The following is a 25,259-nucleotide window of genomic DNA, read 5'->3' on the forward strand; positions in this document are numbered from 1 at the left end:
CTGCCTTGGCCGCCCAAGTGCTGGGAATTACAGGCATGAGCCTCCGTGCCTGACCTTTTTCAGTCTTTTCTGTGTTTACTCCACCCCATGAAAGTTCTGCTTTTGAAATGACCCATCTTATTTCGCCCTGGAAATATTAAGCATTGGAACTGGCACTTAGTAGGTATTCAACAAACAGTGTGTGTTAATTTAATTGTTTGGGTAATCTAATCTAATCTAATGAAGTGCCACTCAGAGTCCTTTTTCCAAAATCATTTTTTTTTCTAATGGCAGATGAGCCTTCTCATCATTTTCTCAACACAAAGCTCACTGATGTTTTGGCCTGTCTTATTTTTTTTTTTCAAGCCATCAATGACTTTCTTATGCTAAGAAGCCTGGGTCTTCACTGGACACTCCAAGTAGATTATCCTGAGGTTCTAGGTTGAACAGAGGCCCATCCAAGATGTTACAAATCAGCTCATGGTCCTATTAGGCAGGACAAGCTGTAAAGAAATTATTTGCTTCCATGTGCGTCTCATTGCTATTTAGCTTAATATTTTATCCTTGGAGATTCTCCACCTAAGGGGATAACAATTTCTGGCTCACATTTCTGGGGAGAAGAAAATTTGGGAGTTGGAGATGTTGTTCCCATTACGTACCTAGAATTTATCTATTGGATACAATGATGCATAAGATACAGCCCCTGCCCTCTGGGAGCTTCCAATCTCATGGGAGAGATAAGATGCACGTAAGTGGGGGCTAATTATTGCTCATGAGGTTATAAGGAATGAAGATGGAAAATTTTGTGAAACTGGATTGGACAAGCCCATCTGTCAGATCATAAACTTCATGGTAAAGAAAGCAAAGCTGTCATGAGTGACTGAAGACTGACGAAAGTATATCAACTCCATCACGATCTCTCTAGTTATCTTCAATAAAATAGCAGCATTTGACAGGTGTCGACCAGAAGCAGTCTCTTCCACAGCTGAGAGAAGCCTGGAAATCCTTTTCCATGCTATACTGCAGGGTTGGACAAATTCCCAGCACACGTGTGAACATATATGGAGAGAGAAGGACTGTGTGAGCCATGACAGTAAAGGCCACAGTCTTGGGAGAACTTCCTCTGGAGCCCAAGTAGGGCAATTTCAAGTCACCTTTCTTCTGCATTAGTGCTGGGGTCAGCTGGAGGCTGAAGCACAGCGAAGGTTCCTTGGTCTGGATTTGGGGCAGATCCCATAATCCCTTGGGGGTGGCGTCTGACATGTTCCTTGAGGACAGGAGTGTTAGCTGCCAATTCCTCCTGTCCTAAGCCCCACATATGTTGCACATAAGAGTAATGTAATAAGTGTGTGTTAATTTAATTGTTTGGGTAAAGAATTTGCCAGAAAGTTAACCCTGAAATTTAGCCATAAATGTAGATTTTCAAATGCTGAAATTATCAGTCTGGCAACATCAGAATCAATCTGGGGCTGCTTAAAGAAAAATAACCTAGTCCCATAGCAGGATATTTTGAGTCAGCGGGTCAGTGGGGAGGCCCCAGTACCTGCATTTTTTTTTTTTTTTTTTTCAGACAGTCTCGCTCTGTCACCAGGCTGGAGTGCAGTGGTGCGATCTCAGCTCACTGCAAGCTCCGCCTCCTGGGTTCATGCCATTCTCCTGCTTCAGCCTCCTGAGTAGCTGGGACTACAGGCACCCACCACCACGTCTGGCTGGATTTTTTTTTTTTTGTATTTTTAGTAGAGACGGGGTTTCACTGTGTTAGCCAGGATGGTCTCTATCTCCTGACCTCGTGATCTGTCCGCCTCAGACTCCCAAAGTGCTGGGATTACAGGCATAAGCCCCCGCGCCTGGCCCAGTACCTGCATTTTTAAAGTGATTCCAATCCTCAGCTACATTGGCCAGTGGCAGCCAGCTTCCAAGATGGCCCCAGCAACCCTACCTTGTGTCACACATTTGTGTAATCTCCTCCCACTCTCTACCAAGGTTAGTCTGTGTGATCCATAGAATACAGCAGAAATGATGGCCTATCACTTCCAAGATTAAGTTATGAAACATGACTTCCATCCTGTGTTCTTTCTCTCACTCTCCTTTGCCTCACTCACTCTGAGGGAAGACAACCATCATGTCCTGAGGCCACTCAGGCAGCCTACAAAGAGGCCACATAGAGAAGAACGGAGGGCTGCAGTCTACAGCTAGCAAGGAACCACAGACTGCCAACAACCATAAGAGCCTGCGTGGGAGGGGACCTTCCAGCCCCCATTGACAGCCTGAGTGCAACTCCATGAGAGATGCTGAGCAGAATCAAGTAGCTAAGCCGTTCCTCAATTCCTGACTCTCACAAACTGTGCGAGATGATAAAGATTCACTCTTTTCAGCTGCAAAACCTGGGGGCAATTTGTTACGCAGCAATTGATAACTAATACATTTTCCCACCCAAAGGGCAAGCTCCTGAGCATGGCACCGGAGGTGTTTCATGCCCATCTTTCCAGCTTCAGTTAACCCTACTCCCAGATGCACTCTCCCTGAGATCACGCTCTGCTTACCCCAGCCCAACCTTCACACCTCTGTGCCTCTACCCATGCTGTTCCTTGTGCCTGGAATGCCCTTTCCCCATGGATGGGATTCCCTTCTCCAGAAATCCTTCCCTAAACTGCCCTTGTATCTAATCCCATTGGGTGAGGTACCCTCCTTCCTGCTCACACACACTTCTTGAAATCAATACGCAAAAAGCGAGTTGCATGGAAGAGGAAAAATGTTTGCATGAAGGAAACATCAAGAGCACATGACTTGCCTCTATCTGGTTGATCAACGAATTGTCAAATTTGAACCCAGGAATCCTTTTGTCGCTGCACACCACACCGACATCCTCCGTGTGCTTGCAGTCGGTGACGCCCCAGCCATTGGAGGTGCATGCTGCAAGGGTCGCCTCGTTGCCAGTACAGTGGAGATTGTCTAACCAGATGGGCCCTGAAGGAGGCAGAGAGGAGAGAAACCAAGTGCTGCGTCAATGCAGGTCTGAGTCTTTGCGGGGCACCAGTGTCTCACATGGAAAGAGAATTCTTCTCTAATTTTGGCAGCTGTGTGTGGCCATCAATTTTTATTATATTAAGATATTGCACATAACTCTAAACCATGGGGATTCCTGGACCACAGTAAGCACCTGATGTGATCTGGGAATGTAGTAGATTTAACATGATTAGGATAGAAGTTAGATTTAAGCCCAGAAGTTGCATGGGATAGTGGAAAGAGCGGGGCTTTGGGTACCAAGCTGGGTTTGAGTTCTCGTTCAGCCACTTAGCTGTATAACCTTGGTCAAGGGCCCTTTTTCTTATCAGTAAAGTGGGGCTAACAATGACACTTCAGCTGCACAGCTGTGTGCAGATTAGAGATACTAGGAAGCCTGTGCCTAGTTCATTGCTGGCCACAGTTACTAAAAATAGTGATAATGATGATAATGATGATGATGATGATGATGTTTTAGTGACACTGATTATGGCATAAGCCAGTCTCACCTTCCATCCATAGCAGAGGCTGAACTTTGACCCTTCAGGGAAAAAGTAAACTCTCCTGCCACTGAAGGTTTGAGGTTTGTGGGGGTTTTTTTGTTTTTTGTTTTTTGTTTTTTTTTTTTAGACAGAGTCTTGCTCTGTCGCCAGGCTGGAGTGCAGTGGCGTGATCTTGGCTCACTTCAACCTCCGCCTCCCAGGTTCAAGTGATTCCCCTGCCTCAGCCTCCCAAGTAGCTGGGATGACAGGCGCACGCCACCACCCCTGGCTAATTTTTTGTATTTTAGTAGAGATGGAGTTTCACCAAGTTGGCCAGGATGGTCTTGATTTCCTGACCTCGTGATCTGCCTGCCTCAGCCTCACAAAGCGCTGGGATTACAGGCGTGAGGCACTGCGCCCGGCCTGGTTTGAGGTTTTTAAGGCATTTTCACATGTAGTATCTCCTTGGTTTTCCCATAGCAAGAGGACGAAGTGGCATGATTATCCCACCACCCCTTGAACCCAGAAGCCTGGGCCTTGACTTCCTATTCAGCTCCTCTTACTTCCCAATATTTCCCATCGCTGGCTCAGAGACAGCCCAGCCAGACTGGCCCACGGAGCCACCTCATCATGTTTCAGAAGGCCGCCAAGGGACTCTGCTTACCTCCTGTTTTTTTGCCTCACTTGCGCTAAGTAGAGAATTCAGCATGCAAAGTGTTAAGAGGGTGAACCACAGTGAAACACCACCTCACACCCTTAGGATGGCTACTATCAAAAAAACAGAAAATGGGCCAGGCAGTGGCTCACGCCTGTAATCCCAGCACTTTTGGAGGCCAAGGCAGGTGGATCACAAGATCAGGAGATTGAGACCATCCTGGCCAACATGGTGAAACCCCATCTCTACTAAAATACAAAAAATTAGACAGGCGTGGTGGCACGTGCCTGTAATCCCAGCTACTCGGGAGGCTGAGGCAGAGAATCGCTTGAACCCAGGAGACAGAGGTTGCAGTGAGCTGAGATCACACCACTGCACTCCAGCCTGGTGACAGAGCAAGACTCCATCTCAAAAACAAAACAAAACAAAACAAACAAAAAAACAGAAAATGACAGTGCTGGCAAGGGTATGGAAACTGGAACCCTTGTGCACTGTTGATGGGAACACAAAATGGTGCAGCTGCTATAGAAAACAGTACGGTGTTTCCTTAAAAAATTAAAAATAAAATTACCATATGATCCAGCAAAAGAATTGAAAACAGTGTCTCTAAGAGATATCTACACACCTGTGTTCATAACAGTATTATTCGCAATAGCCAAGAGGTGGAAGCAACCCAAGTCTCCATTAACAAAATGTGGTCTATCCATACAATGGAATATTAGTCAGCCTTCAGAAGGGAGGAAACTCTGAAACCTGCTGCAATATGGATGATTCATAAAGACATTATGCTAAGTGAAATAAGCCCATCCCAAAAGACAAATATTGTATGGGGTATCTAGAGGAGTCAAATTCATTGAAACAGAAAGTAGAGTGGTGGCTGCCAGGGCCTGGGATGAGAAAGAAATGAAGGTGGTTGTTTAATCGGTGCAGAGTTTCAGTTTTGCAAAATGGAAAAGTTCTGGTGATGATGGTTGCACAACAATGTGAATATACTTAACACTACTGAACTGGACACTTAAAAATGTTTAAGGCTGGGCTGGGCACAGTTCATGCCTGTAATCTCAACACTTCGGGAGGCCAAGGCGGGAGGATCATTCAAGCTCAGGAGTTCGAGACCAGCCTGGGCAATATAGCGAGGCCTCATCTCTACTAAAAATCAAAACATTTAGCTGGGCATGGTGGCGCACGCCTGTAGTCCCAGCTATTCAGGAGGCCAAGGTGGGAGAATTGCTTGAGCCCAGAAGGTTGAGGCTGCAGTGAGCTGTGATTGTGCCATTGCATTCCAGCCTGGGTGACAGGGAGACCCTGTCTCCAGAAAAAAATCCAAAAAGTTAAGGTGGTAAATTTTATGTGATGCACATTTTGCCATAATTTTTTTTTAATTATAAAGTGCTAGAGGATTTTCAAATAGTAATTTGTATAAGTGCCACTGCAAAATGAAAGAAAACAAATCTAAACCTCTCATTTTTCTCACCGCTCCTTTTAGGAGTCTAGAGCAGCAGACACAGTCAAACAAACCTGGGTTCAAGTTCCATCTGCCACACACTGGGGCACTGTGTGATGTGGTCGACTACCTCACCACACCTGCTTCTCATTTCTAAAGGCAAAATGATGCTGAGCAAACAGGTTGCCATGGAGACTCAATGAGGTAATGTATGTGCCTGGTATGCTTTCAACCTCCCTTTCCCTTTCCTTCTTCCAGTCCTTCAGAAAAGCAATGCATTCTACTGCTTCCACGATGTAAGAGAAAAGCAAATAAAAACATTCCCATTGGAGAGATTAGAAAACCAAGGAAAGAAACGGAGGCTCTTCAAGGTCAATAAGCACCCCGGGGCCAGTCTCCTGACGTCCAGGCCCTGCTGAAACGTGTCTGTTCTCACGGCTGCTGGTCAGGGCTCAAACGACAGCACCTTGGATCCATTGTGGAGAACAAAGAGCTAATTGAAAACATCTGGGCTGAGGTTTTCCAACTGGCTTCTCATTTTGGCCCGGTTTCCAAGCAGTCAAGCTCCACTGAAACATACACTCCCTAATCGATTGCTGTCTCAACAACAAACCAATGTTTGTCTTGCTAAGTACTAGCAACAGGGAAGACCCTCCATGTTCTAAGCGGAATGTTCTGTCGCAAAGCTGCCAAAGTGACAGAGATGGTGAAAAGCAGTGGCACCCTATTCCATCTGCAGTGAGAGAAACCCCCCTCGCTAAGGACCTGGAAGTCGACCAGTGCATCATCAAAGGAACTGAGAACAGCTGCAAACCAGAGACCCTAAGGAGCCTGCCCCAAAGAGCTGCTCTCTTATGAAACTTCCATGGACCCCCAATAATCTTCCATGGACCCCTTCAACATATGCTTGGTCAATTTCTACTTAGATGGCAGATATGTGAATCTGTACTTAGCCCAAGACAGCATCACCATGCATGGTATACTCGTTTGGCCTGATTTCATAACAAAAATTTTTTTGTTTTTTGAGACAGTGTCTCACTCTGTCACTCAGGCTGGAGTGCAGTGGTGCAATCATAGCTCACTGCAACTTCCGCTTCCCAGGTTCAAGCAATTCTCCCACCTCAGCCTCCCAAGTAGCTGGGACCAAAGGCGCATGCCACCATGCCCAGCTAATTTTTGTATTTTTTGGTAGAGATAGGATTTCACCATGTTGGCCAGGCTGGTCTCGAACACCTGACCTCAGGTGATCTGCCTGCCTCAGCCTCCCAAAGGGCTGGGATTACAGGCATGAGCCACTGCAAAGGGCCCTTTTTTTCCCCTCTACAGGCTTAGTGCTTATTAACTAGACTACTCCGATTCCAATGCAACCAGCTTCTGGGTCTGCCTGCTGAAAAGCAGGGCGGTTCTAGGTACAATCCAGTAGATGCCTCCTCAGAGCTGCCAGGAAAGCCATGTCCTTGGGACACAAGATGACAGTCAAACTTTGGACACAAGAAAGCCATTCAATCAGAAGCCAAATTTTATGTTACTCTTTGCTTCCAATGCCTCTCCTGATGAAAGAAAAGATAAATATATATATACAAGTTAACAGATCATTAGGAAGGTGAAAATCATAAATGAAATTCAGTTGGAATGCCAGAGCCCAGGACAATGGAAATTATTCAAGTTAGACTGTGTGGGGTCACAAATGGGTGCAGTGGGTCACGCCTGTAATCCTAGCACTGTGGGAGGCCAAGGTGGGCAGATCACTTGAGGCCAGGAGTTTGAGATCAGCCTGGCCAACGTGGCAAAACCCTGTCTCTACTAAAAATAGAATTAAAAAAATCCGCTGGGCCTAGTGGCGCACACCTGTAATCCCAGCTACTCGGGGGGCTGAGATGGGAGGATCACTTGAATTCGGGAGGCAAAGGTTGCAGTGAGCCTAGATCCCACCACTGCACTCCAGCCTGGGTGATAAAGCAAGACTCTGTCTCAAAGAAAAGGAAAGAAAAAAATCTGTGGGGTTACAATGTGGTTATCGCTGGCTTCGTCGCTGTGGTCTAAAGAATGAGGGATGTGACTGGGAATAGGCTTAGCCTCCTGATTCTGAAGACAGGTGAAGGAGAGCAACCACCTCAGCTTCAGCTGCTATAACCTCGAACAGGGGTTGAGAAACAGGACAGCTGCTCCCTCCAGAACTCCCTAAAAGGGCCTGTGGTTTACCTGAGCTCAGAGATGCTTTGGGAGAACGGTCTGTGAACAGGCCAGGCTAGAAAACCCAGAACGTCCCTGGTGCCCTCCCTGGTTTCACTGCTCCAGCCTGAAGTTCAGAGGAGCTTGAGGGGTCCTGGAGGGGCAGCCTTATCCACAGTCTGACCGGCACGTTAAGCCCCTAAGCCCCACCGGAGCAAGCCCTGGGCGCTGGCCACTTTCTGTGCTCACTATACCCAGAACTCTTTTGCCAACTCTTTTTCCTATTCTGCCAAATCAAAATCAATCAATTAGCTAATATTTACTGAGTGCCCACCATGTACCCAGTGATAAAGATCTGGACTGATGCTGGTGAAATTCAAATAAATTTAGATGTAAAAAGGTCTCTCATGTCATAAACGAAGCACCACTTCACGTAAGCAGCTTAACTCGTAAAGCCTTGAACACAAGACAGTTTTTTTTTTTCAAGCATCTGTTTCTTTCTCCTCTCTTTGACGTTATTCCTTTTATAAACCTTGATGATTTCCATGCCCACAAAGATGACCTTTCCAGTACTCCTGGTCTCTTCGTTAATACACCTCCTGTCTCAGAGACTGTCCTCCATCCTGCTCCAGCCGCTGTCCCATGGTCATAGCTCAGGTCTCTCATTACCAGAGATTGCACCCACCCTTCAATCTCCATTTCACCTTTCCTGCTCTGCACCCACACACAGCTCCCTTCATCTTTTAGTAAACTTCTTGTATCTCCATCTGAACAGAGACCCGCAATCCAGTGATCACAGCAGCTATGCACAATCCTTCAACTTCTCCACTTATTACGACCCTCCTTACCCAGCACAGTCTCCATGGACCATGAGTTTAATCCTTGCCTTTCATATTCCCTCCACTCCTTGGAACTTTTCACTCTTCACCACGCTTGGATGGCAAAATCCCACCTGGGTAAAAACCTGTCTCCTACTACCCCATGCCTGCTCCTGATGGGGAAAAACCACAACCCCCTTGTCTGACAACAGGTGTTTTAAATTGAGGTTGAAATAAAATTAAGTTGTCACTGGAAAAATACCCAGTCACTGGAAAGCATTTGTTATAAAATAATGAGCGTTGGAAAGCCTGGAATGGAAAACATGAATCTGAGGTTACCCCTGGATCGCTCAGCCAGCCGGATAAACAGAGATGTGGAAGTATCAGACGTTTGTTTAAAGAAGACAGGAAGTGGGTTCTAAAGCCCAGCATTTGCTAACTTCACTGCTGTGGCTCTCATCGCCCAGAGCGAGCTGCAGAGAACATTTGACTCTGTGCTGTCTCCTGATCCAGTTACCCCAAAAGGAAATTTTCAATTGCATGGAGGTGAGATGTGTATGAGATGGGACTTCCTTTCTCCCATAATTTCTAGAATAACAGAAAAGTTGGAAGGGAGGATAACAGTTATCAATTTCAATGACTCCCAAACCTGTCACTTTGCAGGCTTCCAAAAAAGACAAGAGTCCTGGGCTCCAGCCCAGACCTTTTAAACTAGATTATGGTGGGTTGAGGTCTGCGCTATTCTGTACTTTTAAGCTCCCTTGGGCGATTCTTACGCAGTCAGCATGGCATTAGCCCTTTAGTCCAGGACAGGAGTATAGGCAGCTCTGTTTTAGTCCAGTAGCCAGACTTGTGCTGAGGTCTGGGCTGCAGCTCAGCCGGGTGGGCGGGTGTGGGAGCTTCCTTTGCCTGGCTGACCCAGAGATAGGAAACTCTTAGCTCCTGGAAAAATGTTTAAAAAGAAACAATTCCCTCCACCCTTATCTCTTTCCTATTTGGGAACATACACTGTCAGGGTTTCAGGGGTTCTTAGCCCAACTTCCAGATGGGGAAAATGAGGCTGGAGAGGACATGCATCTTCCTACAAAGTGTGGTGTCAGAGGTCAGTACAGACTGAGCTCTAGGTTCGGGGCTTCAAACTTTGTCCTGCCTCAAAGCTGTTAAAGCAATTTTTTAGGTTTTTGGTTTTTTTTTTGTTTTTTTGAGATGGAGTCTCGCTCTGTCACCCAGGTTGGAGTGCAGTGGCGCGATCATGGCTCACTGCAGCCTCCGCCTCCCGGGTTCAAGCGATTTTTGTGCCTTAGCCTCCTGAGTAGCTGGGACTACAGACACTCGCCACCATGCCCGGCTAATTTTTGTATTTTTAGTAGAGATGGGGTTTCCCCATGTTGGCCAGGCTAGTCTTGAACTCCTGACCTCAAGTGATCATCCCACCTCGGTCTCCCGAAGTGCTGGGATTACAGGTATGAGCCACCGCACCTGGCCAGCTCTTAAAACAATTTTTAAAAATAAATTAATAAATTTGAACCTCACAAGGGAGGAAAGAATAGGCTAACCAACGGTGAAAAACCCAAAGCATCTCTGTGCCTATTGTGACCAAGCCCGCAATAGCAGGTTAGTGTGAAAACGATGAACTCCACATGCCAGGAAGGTGGGGGGCGTCAGGCAGCTCCAGCATGTGGGAGCCATTGTGAGGAAGAGCAAGAGGCTTTCCTAACAGGGAACGATTTGGCGTACAGCGCAACTTCCTCTGGGCTGACGCAGCCCCCAGGCAGGGCATATGGGGCGGAGAGAGGAGCACAGGCCGATTTCACCCCCTACCTGGGGTCACCAACTGTCCTGGTTTTCCTGAGGTTTTCCCAGGATGTGAGACTTTTTGTGCTAAAGCCAGGAAAGTCTTGGGCAAATCAGTATGGTTGGTCACTTACTGTGCCCCTCCTCAAGCCCCCCCCCGACCCCACCTTCCTGCAGGGTGCAGCCTGAGTGGGCACAGAAGGATGCCAGTCCCTGGATGGGCATCACCAAGAATTTACACTTCGCAGTGCGTGCAGCCTCCTCTCCCAGGCTGACCTCAGGGAAGGCCACTCCGGGTCTTGCCAGGTGACAGCACTCAGATCCAAAGCACAGAGCGTTTACCTTCCCCCTTGCCGTAAGAGGAGCTGGCAGTCCAGGACTTGGCCTCCACGTAGCCCAGCTCCCGGCAGACGACGTGGGCAGCGTGGATGGAGAAGTCGTCATCGCACACGGTGCCCCACTGGCCATCATAGTACACCTCCACCCGGCCCTCGCTGTGCTTCCTCTTCTGCCCAGCCAGGCGCAGCTGAATCTTGGCCACGTTGGCGGGGGCCTGGGGCTGGTGATACTCGGGAGCCGGTTGCTGGAAGTACTCGGGGTAATGGGGCCAGCTGTCATACTGTGCCAGGCTCAGGGGGGACAGGAGGGCCAGCACAGCCAGGCAGCTGCAGAGGTGGGAGCACAGAGGCCTCTCCATCCCTGTCTTCGGGCTGATGATCCCACGAAGGGGCCCTGCGCAGCTGGGAGGGACAGGCGGGGTATGGAAGCAGCAGGAGCTTTCTGGAAGAGAGGAGAGATGTGTTAGGATGGGAACGTGGGGCTACGGAGACCTACATAGAGAACCAGCGATTTCATACCCCTTGGCTTAATATGGAAAGCTCGTCCATTCTCGACGCCAATCCAGCCCCACTCCTACATTTCCACCACGCAGGGCTGGGAGGTCCCACCTCCTTTACCTACTGCCTTGTCATCTCTCTAGAATGCTTTTTCCAGTAGAGTTCCTGGCAGGGAACAGAGCACACTCCAACTTAATTTAAGGAGAGTTTTTTAAGACTACGGACATGCCGGCAGAGTTCTGCGGAACTAACAAAGGCTGGTGTCACACCCTAGGGCTGGCAACTCAGGGGGGGTTGTGACCACCCAAGGCTTGAAGGGAGCCTGCGGAGGTGAGAACTGGAGACTGGCAGAGGGAGCTGTCTCTTAGGAGCTGTGGCCTTCACTGGAGGGTCTCAGAGCCAACCCATGGCAACGGCGGGGACACGGGAGGGAGAATAAATACCTGACTCCCTTTCCTCCGGTCTTTGAATCATTCTGGTGCCTCCTATTAGGCAAACCCAGCCCCCTTCAACTCGAAGCCACTGGCAAGGGAGCTGAGCCCATTGAGGGAGCCCGTGTGGGACGGCCTCCTGGAACATGGGGGCCGGTGGAGAAGGAGCGGGTCTGAAGAGGTGAGGGCAGGATGTTCAACACACCCACCCTCCATTAAATGAATGGCACCCCAAAACACTACAGGAACATTTGCTAGATGAATTATAATTTTCCCGTCAGCTTTGAGGGCTGCAATGCTAAATGAGTTTTAAAATCCTCAAGGTCCTGGTCATCGTATCTGGTGGAGCCTACCTCTAAGAATTCCCGAGTGAAATCATGTAGCAAGAGACCTCGTGTATCTTGGTCCTCCCGTAATTCAGAGAAAAGAGGAGACGATTTTAAAAGGAGCACACGTGTGTCTTGTGGAGAAAGATGCAGGGCCCCAAACCAGGATGAGCAGGTGGAAGCTTAGGTGGGGGCATAAGGTATTTTATTTTAACCCTATGCAGAGGAGTAGGCCAATCATATTGTTCTGGTCATGGCACACTACCTTTGAGGAAGGACTGGCTAACTTTCCTGTAGTCAGAGCTGTCCAGAGCTGCCCATGGAGGGATGATCTGCCTTGGGTGAGACAGTTCCATGTCTGTTGGGTGACCAGCAGTGCTCAGTGCCCCGAAGAGGATGCTGGGGTGGAGATGTTAGAGCCTGGGGGACAGTCAGAACTGAGGATTTTGGAAAGCTTTCTGATGTCACCAGAGAGCCAGCCATGCTCATCCTGTGACTAACAAACAAGGCCAGAAAGTGATGGAGGGTTCCTGAGATAGCTCCTGACCAATTGACCAATGCACAGCCTGACCCTCTAGTAGTGTGGCTCTAAAGGGAATCAGGGTCCTGGCCACTCATCATTCCCATCAAAGCACATCTGCATCCTCAAGCTTACCTATGTCTCACAAGAACCTTGGGCAGTAGAAGAGGCAGGTATTATTAGGATTCTTATTTTACAACAAAATCAAGAACCAGAGAGGGTTAGAGATTTTGCCAGAGTTGCACAGTTAGTGCAAGCAAAGCCAGAACGGGTCACTCCCAATCTGCCATCCCATATAAAAAGTCCTGGTTCAGCTTGGATACAAAAGCCTTTATGTGTGGCACGCGCCTACCTTCCCTGCTTCGGTTCCCACGACGGTGTCTCCCTTCCCTCACCCCAGCCCTGCCCATGGCACACGTCCCATCATATCAGCCTATACCAGCTTCAGCTTTTGACACCTAGAACAACGCACCTCCATCCCCTCCCCTCCCCTCCAAATGGCACCTGGTGCAATCCTTCCTGTTCTTCACAGAGACCTTCCTAGGTCCTCCTATCAGATTGAATGTCTTTCTGCTTCCCTTTGACATCACATTTTGCTGGTGCTTTACACTGTTGTCATGTCTGGCTCTGCCACCGGACCCTCAGGCCCAAGGGATAGAAACCACCTCTTTGTCATTTCTGCTCAGCAACACATCTGCCTCTGGATGTGTCAGGCTACCTTGCAGTAGATAAAGCTACCTGCCAAGAACAACTAGAAAAGGAAGGTAAAATATTAAAAACATATGTTCGAAGACACGAGAAAGCTACCGAGGCAGCAAGGACTGAAGGAACCAAGAATCCAGAGAGATGGGAAGGGCATTGAGGTGAGGCTCACTTTTGTCTCTGCTTTCCCCCGGAAGATACTCGCCAATTCCACGGCAGTGATCAACAGGCTGAGAAGCTAAGCAAAGCTGCAGGCAGCCTCCAGGGACTGGGGAGACTGGGAGTTCAGAACCTGCCAAGGACAAAGGGACCTGTTAAACAGCTCCAGGCTCTCAGATGCATTCCTGAAGAGCTGCATTCTAGAAGCCAGGGCATAGGAAGGTCTGACATTCCCATAAATGGAATCCCAAAGAAGAGGAGAGAAAGGATGTGCAGAGGAAATAATGGAAGAAATAATGGCCTAGAATTTTCCAGAATGACAAAAGACATCAAGCCCACACAGTGTAGTTTACAAGGAAAACCACATCTGGGCACATCGAAATCCAACTGCAGAGAAGACAAGATAGAAAGAAAAATCTTAAACACAGGGTAGAGAAGCTGAGTTACCTTAGAAAGAGCAGCAGAAAGACTAACAGCTGGTCCCCTCAACACAAATAAGGAGACAAGACTTCAACAGCACAACATTTTCAAAGGGCGGAAAAAAATAAGTCTGCCTAGAATCTGTGCCCAGTGAAGAGAATGAAGGTAAAATAAGGACATCCCAGATAAACAAAAGAGGAGCGAGTCTGTCACCAGAATATCCACAAGACGGAAATACTACAGGGAATTCTTTAGGCAAAAGGAAAAATCATCCCAGATGTCAGTAAGGAGGCGTAGGAAGGAATGAAGAGTATGAAGTAGGAAATGATGTAGGTAAATCTCAATGAAGATCGAGTGTGTAAAACAGGAAGAATGTCCTGTGGGGTTTAAAATACATGTATGATTAAATGCATGGCAACTGGCTGGGTGCAGTGGCTCACACCTGTAATCTCAGCACTATGGGAGCCTGAGGTGGGCGGATCACAAGGTCAGGAGATCGAGACCATCCTGGCTAACATGGTGAAACCCCGTCTCTACTAAAAATACAAAAAATTAGCCGGGCATGGTGGTGGGTGCCTGTAGTCCCAGCTACTCGGGAGGCTGAGGCAGGAGAATGGCATGAACCCAGGAGGCGGAGGTTGCAGTGAGCCGAGGTCACGCCACTGCGCTCCAGCCTGGGTGACAGAGTGAGACTCTGTCTCAAAAAAAAAAAAAAAAAAAAACACAAATGCATGGCAAGCGCAGCACGAAAGGCAGGAAGGCATTAAATGGAGCTCAAGTGCTTTGAGGTTCTTGTGTTGTCTGGGAAGTGGTAAGAGTACTATTGTCTATTAGACTTTAGCAAGTCTAATAAATGCATATGTTGTAATCTTTATAGGAATCATTGTAAGAACCATATACTGAAAGAAAAGTAGAACTAACAGGTTAATAAGGGGGTTTGGGGGAGAAATGGTAGAATTAAAAAATACTTGATTAATCCAAAATTGAAGCAATAAAACAAAAAGTAACATAAAACAATTGTTACAAATAGAAAAAATATTAGATGGTGGGTTTAAACTCCAATATATCAGTAATTACATTAGATAAAATAAATACTCCAATTAAAAGACAAAGATCATCAGAACGAATATAACAAAACAATTCAGCTTTATATTTCTTTTTCTTTTCTTTTTTTGAGATGGAGTCTTGCTCTGTTGCCCAGGCTGGAGTGTGCAGTAGCGCGATCTCAGCTCACTGCAACCACTGCCTCCTGGGTTCAAACGATTCTCCTGCCTTAGCCCCCCGAGTAGCTGGGATTACAGGCATGTACCACCATGCCTGGCCAATTTTTGTATTTTGAGTAGAGATGGGGTTTCACCATGTTGGCCAGGCTGGTCTCAAACTCCTGACCTCAAGTGATCCATCTGCCTCGGCCTCCCAAAGTGCTGGGATTACAGGTGTGAGCCACAGCGCCCAGCCCAATCCAGCTTTATATTTCTTAGAAGAGACACAGAGGCTTAATGTAAAAGGATGGAAACAGATATACCATGCGTATATTAACCAGAGGGAAACTTGTACGATCAAGTTGACCTTAACACAAGAAACATTACCGGAGACAAAAAGGGACAGTTTACGATAATGAAAGTCAATCCACCAGGATAATGTAACTCTTCTAAACGTACGTGCATAGCTTCAATATATATAAAAGAAATATTGATAGAACTAAAAGGAAAAAATAGACAAATTCATAATCAGAGTGGGAGATTTTTACACACCTCTGTCAGTAACGGATAGAAGACACAGAAAAATCCTGGGGCTGAAGATGTGAATGACATAATTAACAAACTTAACCTCATTCACAAGATTCTATAAACTGTACTCAGCAACTGCAGAAGGCAGCTATGCTCCAGGGACACATGGAAGATATAATGATACAAACATATTAAGATATTAAGATACAATGATATTATGCAGAATATGTTGTTTGACTACAGCAGAATTCAGCTATAAACCATTAATAAAAGAACAAGTAGAAAATCCCCAAATATTTGGGAATGTTGGATGAGGAAATCTATTATCATGCATCTCCATCCAGCTCACAGTACTAAATTGATTTATTCATTCAACAAGCATTCATTGAGCTCCTACTATACCTTAGGCCCTGCTGGGAGTAGAGGTCTTCTTTCCCATGGAGCTGACTACCTAGCTGGAGTTCGCCTACAAGGTATCAATGATCGTTCATGGTCTGAACTACCTGAGCCAGCGGAGGGGGGGCCTAACTTTGAATTCAGGAAGGTTTTCCTCTTCTACACTGCCTGGCAGGGTCTTGCCGTGTCACCCAGGCTGGAGTGCAGTGGCGTGATCATAGCTCACCGCAGCCTCGAACTCTTGAGCCCGAGATCCTCCTACTCAGCTGCCCGTGTAGCTGGAACCACAGGCAAGAGCCACCATGCCTAGCTAGGTTTTTGGGTTGCTTTTTAATTTTTAAATGTATCCATCTTGTGGAAATTAAAGACAGAAAGCCAATGAATTGCCAAAGGTCACACAGAGTGCTTGGCAAGCAGCTAACATTAATAGAGCACCCCCATGTGCGGGCACTGTTCTCAACGCTCTAGTGTTTTAATTCACTTGATGTGGTAGGCACTGTTATTATCCTTGGGAGGAAACTGAGGGACAGAGAAGTTTGATAACTTGCCTAAAGTTGCGCAGACGGTAAATGCAAGCCAGGATCTGAAGGCAGGTGGCAGGCTGACCTGGGCTCTGTCCCCCACCGCGAAGCTCTACTACCCCCAGCCTGGCACTGTCTCTCTCCCTCCCCTGACTTTCCCACCCCCATCCCCCAAGGGCTTCAGAGACTTCCAGATCCTCTAATCCTGTCCCAGAAAGAAATGAAAAAAATATGTGGTCTTGCAACATTTCTTTTTTTATACTGTAAGTTCTAGGGTACATGTGCACAACGTGCAGGTTTGTTACATATGTATACATGTGCCATGTTGGTGTGCTGCACCCATTAACTCGTCATTTACATTGGGTATATCTCCTAATGCTTTCCCTCCCCCAACCCCACAACAGGCCCTGGTGTGTTATGTTCCCCTTCCTGTGTCCAAGTGTTCTCATTGTTCAATTCCCACCTATGAGTGACAACATGTGGTGTTTGGTTTTTTGTTCTTGCAATAGTTTGCTGAGAATGATGGTTTCCAGCTTCATCCATGTCCCTAAAAAGGACATGAACTCATCATTTTTTATGGCTGCATAGTATTCCATGGTGTATATGTGCCACATTTTCTTAATCCAGTCTATCTTTGATGAACATTTGGGTTGGTTCCAAGTCTTTGCTATTGTGAATAGTGCTGCAATAAACATACGTGTGCATGCGCCTTTACAGCAGCATGATTTATAATCCTTTGGGTATATACCCAGTAATGTGATGGCTAGGTCAAATGGTATTTCTAGTTCTAGATCCTTGAGGAATCACCACACTGTCTTCCACAATGGTTGAACTAGTTTGCAGTCCCACCAACAGTGTAAAAGTGTTCCTATTTCTCCACATCCTCTCCAGCACCTGTTGTTTCCTGACTTTTTAATGATTGCCATTCTAACTGGTGTGAGATGGTATCTCATTGTGGTTTTGATTTGCATTTCTCTGATGGCCAGTGATGATGAGCATTTTTTCATGTGTCTGTTGGCTGCATAAATGTCTTCTTTTGAGAAGTGTCTGTTCATATCCTTCACCCACTTTTTGATGGGACTGTTTTTTTTTTCTTGTAAATTTGAGTTCTTTGTAGATTCTGGATATTAGCCCTTTGTCAGATGAGTAGATTGCAAAAATTTTCTCCCATTCTGTAGGTTGCCTGTTCACTCTGATGATAGTTTCTTTTGCTGTGCAGAAGCTCTTTAGTTTAATTAGATCCCATTTGTTAATTTTGGCTTTTGTTGCCATTGCTTTTGGTGTTTTAGACATGAAGTCCTTGCCCATGCCTGTGTCCTGAATGGTATTGCCTAGGTTTTCTTCTAGGGTTTTTATGGTTTTAGGTCTAACATTTAAGTCTTTAATCCATCTTGAATTAATTTTTGTATAAGGTGTAAGGAAGGGATCCAGTTTCAGCTTTCTACATACGGCTAGCCAGTTTTCCCAGCACCATTTATTAAATAGGGAATCCTTTCCCCATTTCTTGTTTTTGTCAGGTTTGTTAAAGATCGGATGTTTGTAGATGTATGGTATTATTTCTGAGGGCTCTGTTCTGTTCCATTGGTCTATATCTCTGTTTTGGTACCAGTACCATGCTGTTTTGGTTACTGTAGCCTTGTAGTATAATTTGAAGTCAGGTAGCGTGATGCCTCCAGCTTTGTTCTTTTGGCTTAGGATTGCCTTGGCAATGCGGGCTCTTTTTTGGTTCCATATGAACTTTAAAGTAGTTTTTTCCAATTCTGTGAAGAAAGGCATTGGTAGCTTGATGGGGATGGCACTGAATCTATAAATTACATTGGGCAGTATGGCCATTTTCACGATATTGATTCTTCCTATCCATGAGCATAGAATGTTCTTCCATTTGTGTCCTCTTTTATTTTGTTGAGCAGTGGTTTGTAGTTCTCCTTGAAGAGGTCCTTTACATCCCTTGTAAGTTGGATTCCTAGGTATTTTATTCTCTTTGAAGCAATTGTGAATGGGAGTCCACTCATGATTTGGCTCTCTGTCTGTTATTGGTGTAAAGAATGCTTGTGATTTCTGCACATTGATTTTGTATCCTGAGACTTTGCTGAAGTTGCTTATCAGCTTAAGGAGATTTTGGACTGAGATGATGGGGTTTTCTAAATATAAAATCATGTCACCTGCAAACAGGGATAATTTGACTTCCTTTCTTCCTAATTGAATACCCTTTATTTTTTTCTCCTGCCTGATTGCTCTGGCCAGAACTTCCAACACTATGTTGAATAGGAGTGGTGAGAGAGGGTATCCCTGTCTTGTGCCAGTTTTCAAAGGGAATGCTTCCAGTTTTTGCCCATTCAGTATGATATTGGCTGTGGGTTTGTCATGAATAGCTCTTATTATTTTGAGATATGTCTCATCAATACCTAATTTATTGAGAATTTTTAGCATGAAGGGCTGTTGAATTTTGTCAAAGGCCTTTTCTGCTTCTATTGAGATAATCATGTGGTTTTTGTCTTTGGTTCTGTTTAGATGCTGGATTACGTTTATTGATTTGCATATGTTGAACCAGCCTTGCATCCCAGGGATGAAGCCCACTTGATCGTGGTGGATAAGCTTTTTGATGTGCTGCTGGGTTCAGTTTGTCAGTATTTTATTGAGGATTTTTGCATCGATATTCATCAGGGATATTGGTCTAAAATTCTCTTTTTTTGTTGTGTCTCTGCCCGGCTTTGGTATCAGGATGATGCTGGCCTCATAAAATGAGTTAGGGAGGATTCCCTCTTTTTCTATTGATTGGAATAGTTTCAGAAGGAATGGTACCAGCTCCTCCTTATACCTCTGGTAGAATTTGGCTGCGAATCTGTCTGGTCCTGGACTTTTTTTGGTTGGTAGGCTATTAATTATTGCCTCAATTTCAGAGCCTGTTATTGGTCTATTCAGGGGTTCAACTTCTTCCTGGTTTAGTCTTGGGACAGTGTATGTGTCCAGGAATTTATCCATTTCTTCTAGATTTTCTAGTTTATTTGCATAGAGGTGTTTATAGTATTCTCTGATGGTTGTTTGTATTTCTGTGGGATCAGTGGCGATATCCCCTTTATCATTTTTATTGCGTATGTTTGATTCTTCTCTCTTTTCTTCTTTATTAGTCTTGCTAGCGGTCTATCAATTTTGTTGATCTTTTCAAAAAACCAGATCCTGGATTCATTAATTTTTTGAAGGGTTTTTTGTGTCTCTATCTCCTTCAGTTCTGCTCTGATCTTAGTTATTTCTTGCCTTCTGCTAGCTTTTGAATGTGTTTTCTCTTGCTTCTCTAGTTCTTTTAATTGTGATGTTAGGGTGTCAATTTTAGATTTTTCCTGCTTTCTCTTGTGGGCATTTAGTGCTATAAATTTCCCTCTACACACTGCTTTAAATGTGTACCAGAGATTCTGGTATGTTGTGTCTTTGTTCTCATTGGTTTCAAAGAACATCTTTATTTCTGCCTTCATTTTGTTATGTACCCAGTAGTGATTCAGGAGCAGGTTGTTCAGTTTCCATGTAGTTGAGCAGTTTTGAGTGGGTTTCTTAATCCTGAGTTCTAGTTTGATTGCACTGTGGTCTGAGAGACAGTTTGTTATAATTTCTGTTCTTTCACATTTGCTGAGGAGTGCTTTACTTCCAACGATGTGGTCAATTTTGGAATAAGTGTGATGTGGTGCTGAGAAGAATGTATATTCTGTTGATTTGGGGTGGAGAGTTCTGTAGATGTCTATTAGGTCCACTTGGTGCAGAGCTGAGTTCGATTCCTGGATATCCTTGTTAACTTTCTGTCTCGTTGATCTGTCTAATGTTGACAGTGGGGTGTTAAAGTCTCCCATTATTATTGTGTGGGAGTCTAAGTCTCTTTGTAGATCTCTAAGGACTTGCTTTATGAATCTGGGTGCTCCTGTATTGGGTGCATATATATTTAAGATAGTTAGCTCTTCTTGTTGAATTGATCCCTTTACCATTATGTAATGGCCTTCTTTATCTCTTTTGATCTTTGTTGGTTTAAAGTCTGTTTTATCAGAGACTAGGATTGCAACCCCTGCCTTTTTTTGTTTTCCATTTGCTTGGTAGATTTTCCTCCATCCCTTTATTGTGAGCCTATGTGTGTCTCTGCACATGAGATGGGTCTCCTGAATACAGCACACTGATGGGTCTTGACTCTTTATCCAATTTGCCAGTCTGTGTCTTTTAATTGGAGCATTTAGCCCATTTACATTTAAGGTTAATATTGTTATGTGTGAATTTGATCCTGTCATTATGATGTTAGCTGGTTATTTTGCTCATTAGTTGATGCAGTTTCTTCCTAGCATCAATGGTCTTTACAATTTGGCATGTTTTTGCAGTGGCTGGTACTGGCTGTTCCTTTCCTTGTTTAGTGCTTCCTTCAGGAGCTCTTGTAGGGCAGGCCTGGTGGTGACAAAATCTCTCAGCATTTGCTTGTCTGTAAAGGATTTTATTTCTCCTTCACTTATGAAGCTTAGTTTGGCTGGATATGAAATTCTGGGTTGAAAATTCTTTTCTTTAAGAATGTTGAATATTGGCCCCCACTCTTTTCTGGTTTGTAGAGTTTCTGCTGAGAGATCTGCTGTTAGTCTGATGGGTTTCCCTTTGCGGGTAACCTGACCTTTCTCTCTGGCTGCCCTTAACATTTTTTCCTTCATTTCAACTTTGGTGAATCTGACAATCATGTGTCTTGGAGTTGCTCTTCTCAAGGAGTATCTTTGTGGCATTCTCTGTATTTCCTGAATTTGAACGTTGGCCTGCCTTGCTAGGTTGGGGAAGTTCTCCTGGATAATATCCTGCGGAGTGTTTTCCAACTTGGTTCCATTCTCCCCGTCACTTTCAGGTACACCAATCAGACGTAGATTTGGTCTTCACATAGTCCCATATTTCTTGGAGGCTTTGTTCGTTTCTTTTTACTCTTTTTTCTCTAAAATTCTCTTCTCGCTTCATTTCATTCATTTGATCTTCAATCATTGATACCCTTTCTTCCAGTTGATCGAATCGGCTACTGAAGCTTGTGCATTCGTCACGTAGTTCTCGCGCCATGGTCTTCAGCTCCATCACGTCATTTAAGGACTTCTCTACACTGGTTATTCTAGTTAGCCATTCATCTAATCTTTTTTCAAGGTTTTTAGCTTGTGTTGGGTTTGAACTTCCTCCTTTAGCTTGGAGTAGTTTGATCGTCTGAAGCCTTCTTCTCTCAACTCATCAAAGTCATTCTCTGTCCAGCTTTGTTCCATTGCTGGCGAGGAGCTGTGTTCCTTTGGAGGGGGAGAGGTGCTCTGATTTTTAGAATTTTCAGCTTTTCTGCTCTGTTTTTTCCCCATCTTTGTGGTTTTATCTACCTTCGGTCCTTGATGATGGTGACATACAGATGGGGTTTTGTGGTGTGGTTGACTTTTATGTTTGTTAGTTTTCCTTCTAACAGTCAGGACCCTCAGCTGCAGGTCTGTTGGAGTTTGCTGGAGGTCCACTCCAGACCCTGTTTGCCTGGGTATCAGCAGTGGAGGCTGCAGAACAGCGACTATTGCTGAACAGCAAATGTTCCTGCCTGATTGTTCCTCTGGAAGCTTCGTCTCAGAGGGGTACCCAGCCATGTGAGGTGTCAATCTGCCCCTACCGGGGGGTGCCTCCCAGTTAGGCTACTCGGGGGTCAGAGACCCACTTGAGGAGGCAGTCCGCCTGTTCTCAGATCTCGAACTCCATGCTGGGAGAACCACTACTCTCTTCAAAGCTGTCAGACAGGGACATTTACATCTGCTGAGGTTTCTGCTGCCTTTTGTTCGGCTACGCCCTGCCCCCAGAGGTGGAGTCTACAGAGGAAGGCAGGCCTCCTTGAGCTGCGGTGGGCTGCACCCAGTTCGAGCTTCCCAGTCCCTTTGTTTACCTACTCAAGCCTCAGCAATGGCAGGCGCCCCTCCCCCAGCCTTGCTGCCTCCTTGCAGTTTGATCTTAGACTGCTGTGCTAGCAATGAGTGAGGCTCCATGGGCGTGGGACCCCCCGAGCCAGGCATGGGATATAATCTCCTGGTGTGCCATTTGCTAAGACCATTGGCAAAGCGCAGTATTAGGGTGGGAGTGACACGATTTTCCAGATGCCATCTGTCAGCCCTTCCCTTTACTAGGAAAGGGAATTCCCTGAACCCTTGCGCTGCCTGGGTGAGGGGATGCCTCGCCTTGCTTTGGCTCACACTCTGCGGGCTGCACCCACTGTCCTGACCCCACTGTCCTATGAGCCCCAGTGAGATGAACCGAGTACCTCAGTTGGAAATGCAGAAATCACCCATCTTCTGCTTTGCTCACGCTGGGAGCCGTAGACTGGAGCTGTTCCTATTCAGCCGTCTTGGAATTGCCCCCTCGCAATGTTTTAAAAGACATCTTAGGCCGGGCATGCTGGCTTATGCCTGTAATCCCAGCACTTTGGGAGGCCAAGGCAGGGGGATCACAAGGTCAAGAGATCGAGACTATCCTGGCCAACATGGTGAAACTCCATCTCTACTAAAAATACAAAAATTAGCTGGGCATGGTGGCGTGTGCCTATAGTCCCAGCTACTCAGGAGGCTGAGGCAGGAGAATTGCTTGAACCCAGGAGGCGGAGGTTGCAGTGAGGTGAGATCATGCCACTGCACTCCAGCCTGGTGACAGAGCGAGACTCCGTTTCAAAAAAAAAAAAAAAAAAAAAAAAAGACATCTTAATCTGTGGATTTGTATATCTGTAAACTGCTCTACCCATTTTCCTGGATTATCCAATCTGTGGGAATGCTTTAGTGTTCAACTCCTAAATCTTTTCTAGAACAGCGCTCCCGAATTTTTTGCCTCTTTTGTAGGGCCCTCTCCTACTCCCTCCTCTGGCAGATTGTAACATATTAAACCCAGCTGCTTTTCTCTTCCTTTAAAAATTACTCTTAAGGTTTTTTTGTTGTTGTTGTTCTTTATGGTGAAAGTTACACAAGCTGGTGAAAAAAAATCTGGAAAACACAAACAAGTAAAAGGAAGAAAATAAGGGCTGGGCACAGTGGTTCAAGCCTGTAATCCCAGCATTTTGGGAGGCTAAGGTGGCCAATCGCTTGAGGTCAGGAGTTAAAGACCAGCCTGGGCAACATGACAAAAGCCTGTCTCTACTAAAAATACAAAAATTATCTGGGCATGGTGGCAAGCGCCTGTAATCCCAGCTACTAGGGAGGCTGAGGCAAAATAATTGCTTGAACCTGGGAGGCGGAGGTTGCAGTGAGCCGAGATTGTGACACTGTACTCCAAACAGAGAGAGACTCTGTCTCAGAAAAATAAAATAAAAGGAAGAAAATAACTTGTAATACCACTGGGGGGGCGGGTAACCATGATCAAAACTGTGTTGTAAACCTCTCCAGTCTTTTTTTTTTTTTTTGTACACATTTCCTTTTAAAAATTGGAATCATTTTCTACGTATTGCTTTGTAAACTGCTTTTCACATTGAATAGCATATTGCAAACATTATGCTTTATGGAACATTCTTTCATAAGATTTTTATAACATAGTATTCAATCTTATGGATACATAATAATCAAGTTTCTAAATTTCTTACTGCTGTAAACGTTGTTGTAGCTGAAACTTGGCACAATCTTGGTATAAATTCCTAAAAGTGAAATTGCTGGGCCAAAGGGTTTGTACAAAATCAACACTTTTGCAAAACTATATGAACCGCCTTCCAGAAAGACTGTGCCAATTGAAACCTCCACCAGCAGTATGTAGGTTTCCCCCAAACCTCAAAAACTCTGGCTATGACCATGTTTTCAAACTTTCCTCCATCTGATAAGCAAAAAAGGGTATTTTGTTTTAACAGGCATTCTTTTTATTACTAAGGAGGTGGAGCTTTTTCTCTCCCTTGCCCCGTGCTTATTGGCCACCTGTATTTCTTTTTTGGAGATTATGTCTCCCTGCCTTATACCCCTTTTTCTATTGAGCTTTTCCCTTGTTGCTTTGTAAGATTCATTTTTCACATTGGTATCCTTCCAACCTCAGGGAGGAAACACTGCCAGGCTTTCTGGGTGACCGCGCTGCCTCCTGCAGGTCAGGATGGGGACGGCGAGGCCATGCCAGGCTCCATGGGCACCAATGTTGTCCCCTCTCTCTGCTTACATTGCTCACACGTAAGTGGGTGTTATAGGTGAACGGGCACCTGACTGGGCCCCCAAGCCTAACACAGTGCCTGGTGCACGTTAGCTGCTTAATTAAAATGGGTTGGATAATAACAGGAGATGCATGGCTCGGAGTAGACCCCTCATTCTGGGAAAGACAGCAGAGGGGACCAGGCAAACTACAGCCTTGCTGATGATGCTGGAGACAGCCACAGTGTCATTTATAAACAACTGAGAGCTCACAAAGGAGCTGGAATGAGCACAGGCAGAAGTTCTGAGATTATAGTTCGGTTGCCATAATGAGTGGGCTCCATTACACCCAGAAAACCATGTCCCCTTTTTCAGTTTTTATCTCTGTGAAGTAGACACATTCTGACCTGTGATAAAATGCAATCAGCGGCCAGGCACAGTGGCTCACACCTGTAATCCCAGCACTTTGGGAGGCTGAGGCGGGCAGATCACGACGTCAGGAGTTCAAGACCAGCCTGACCAACATGGTGAAACCCCACCTCTACTAAAATTACAAAAATTATCCGGGCATGGTGGCACATGCCTGTAGTCCCAGTTACTCAGGAGGCTTGAGGCAGGAGAATCGCTTGAACCCGGGAGGCAGAGCTTGCAGTCAGCCGAGATCGTGCCACAGTACTCCAGCCTGGGTGACAGAGCGAGACTCCATCTCAAAAAAAAAAAAAAAAAAAAAGTGCAATCAGCGAGTGAACACAGTGGCAAAGCAGAGGAGAAACTT

General features: G+C 45.7%; 1 protein-coding gene across 3 annotated transcripts in view; it reads right to left on the minus strand.

Annotated features, from left to right (window-relative positions):
- Positions 1-25,259, minus strand: part of LOXL2 (lysyl oxidase like 2) — a 106,607-nt gene that overhangs the window by 59,915 nt on the left and 21,433 nt on the right. For all 3 annotated transcript variants that reach the window (XM_003823575.7, XM_008977215.5, XM_008977214.5), the window contains exons 2-3: positions 10,690-11,127; positions 2,771-2,946 (exon numbers count right to left, since the gene is read on the minus strand). In XM_003823575.7, the coding sequence (XP_003823623.1) occupies positions 2,771-2,946; positions 10,690-11,044 (531 nt within the window). In that variant the 5' untranslated portion in view covers positions 11,045-11,127. The remainder of the gene's footprint in view (positions 1-2,770; positions 2,947-10,689; positions 11,128-25,259) is intronic.

This window comes from Pan paniscus, chromosome 7 (assembly GCF_029289425.2).
Source record: "Pan paniscus chromosome 7, NHGRI_mPanPan1-v2.0_pri, whole genome shotgun sequence".
Classification (NCBI taxonomy): domain Eukaryota; kingdom Metazoa; phylum Chordata; class Mammalia; order Primates; family Hominidae; genus Pan; species Pan paniscus.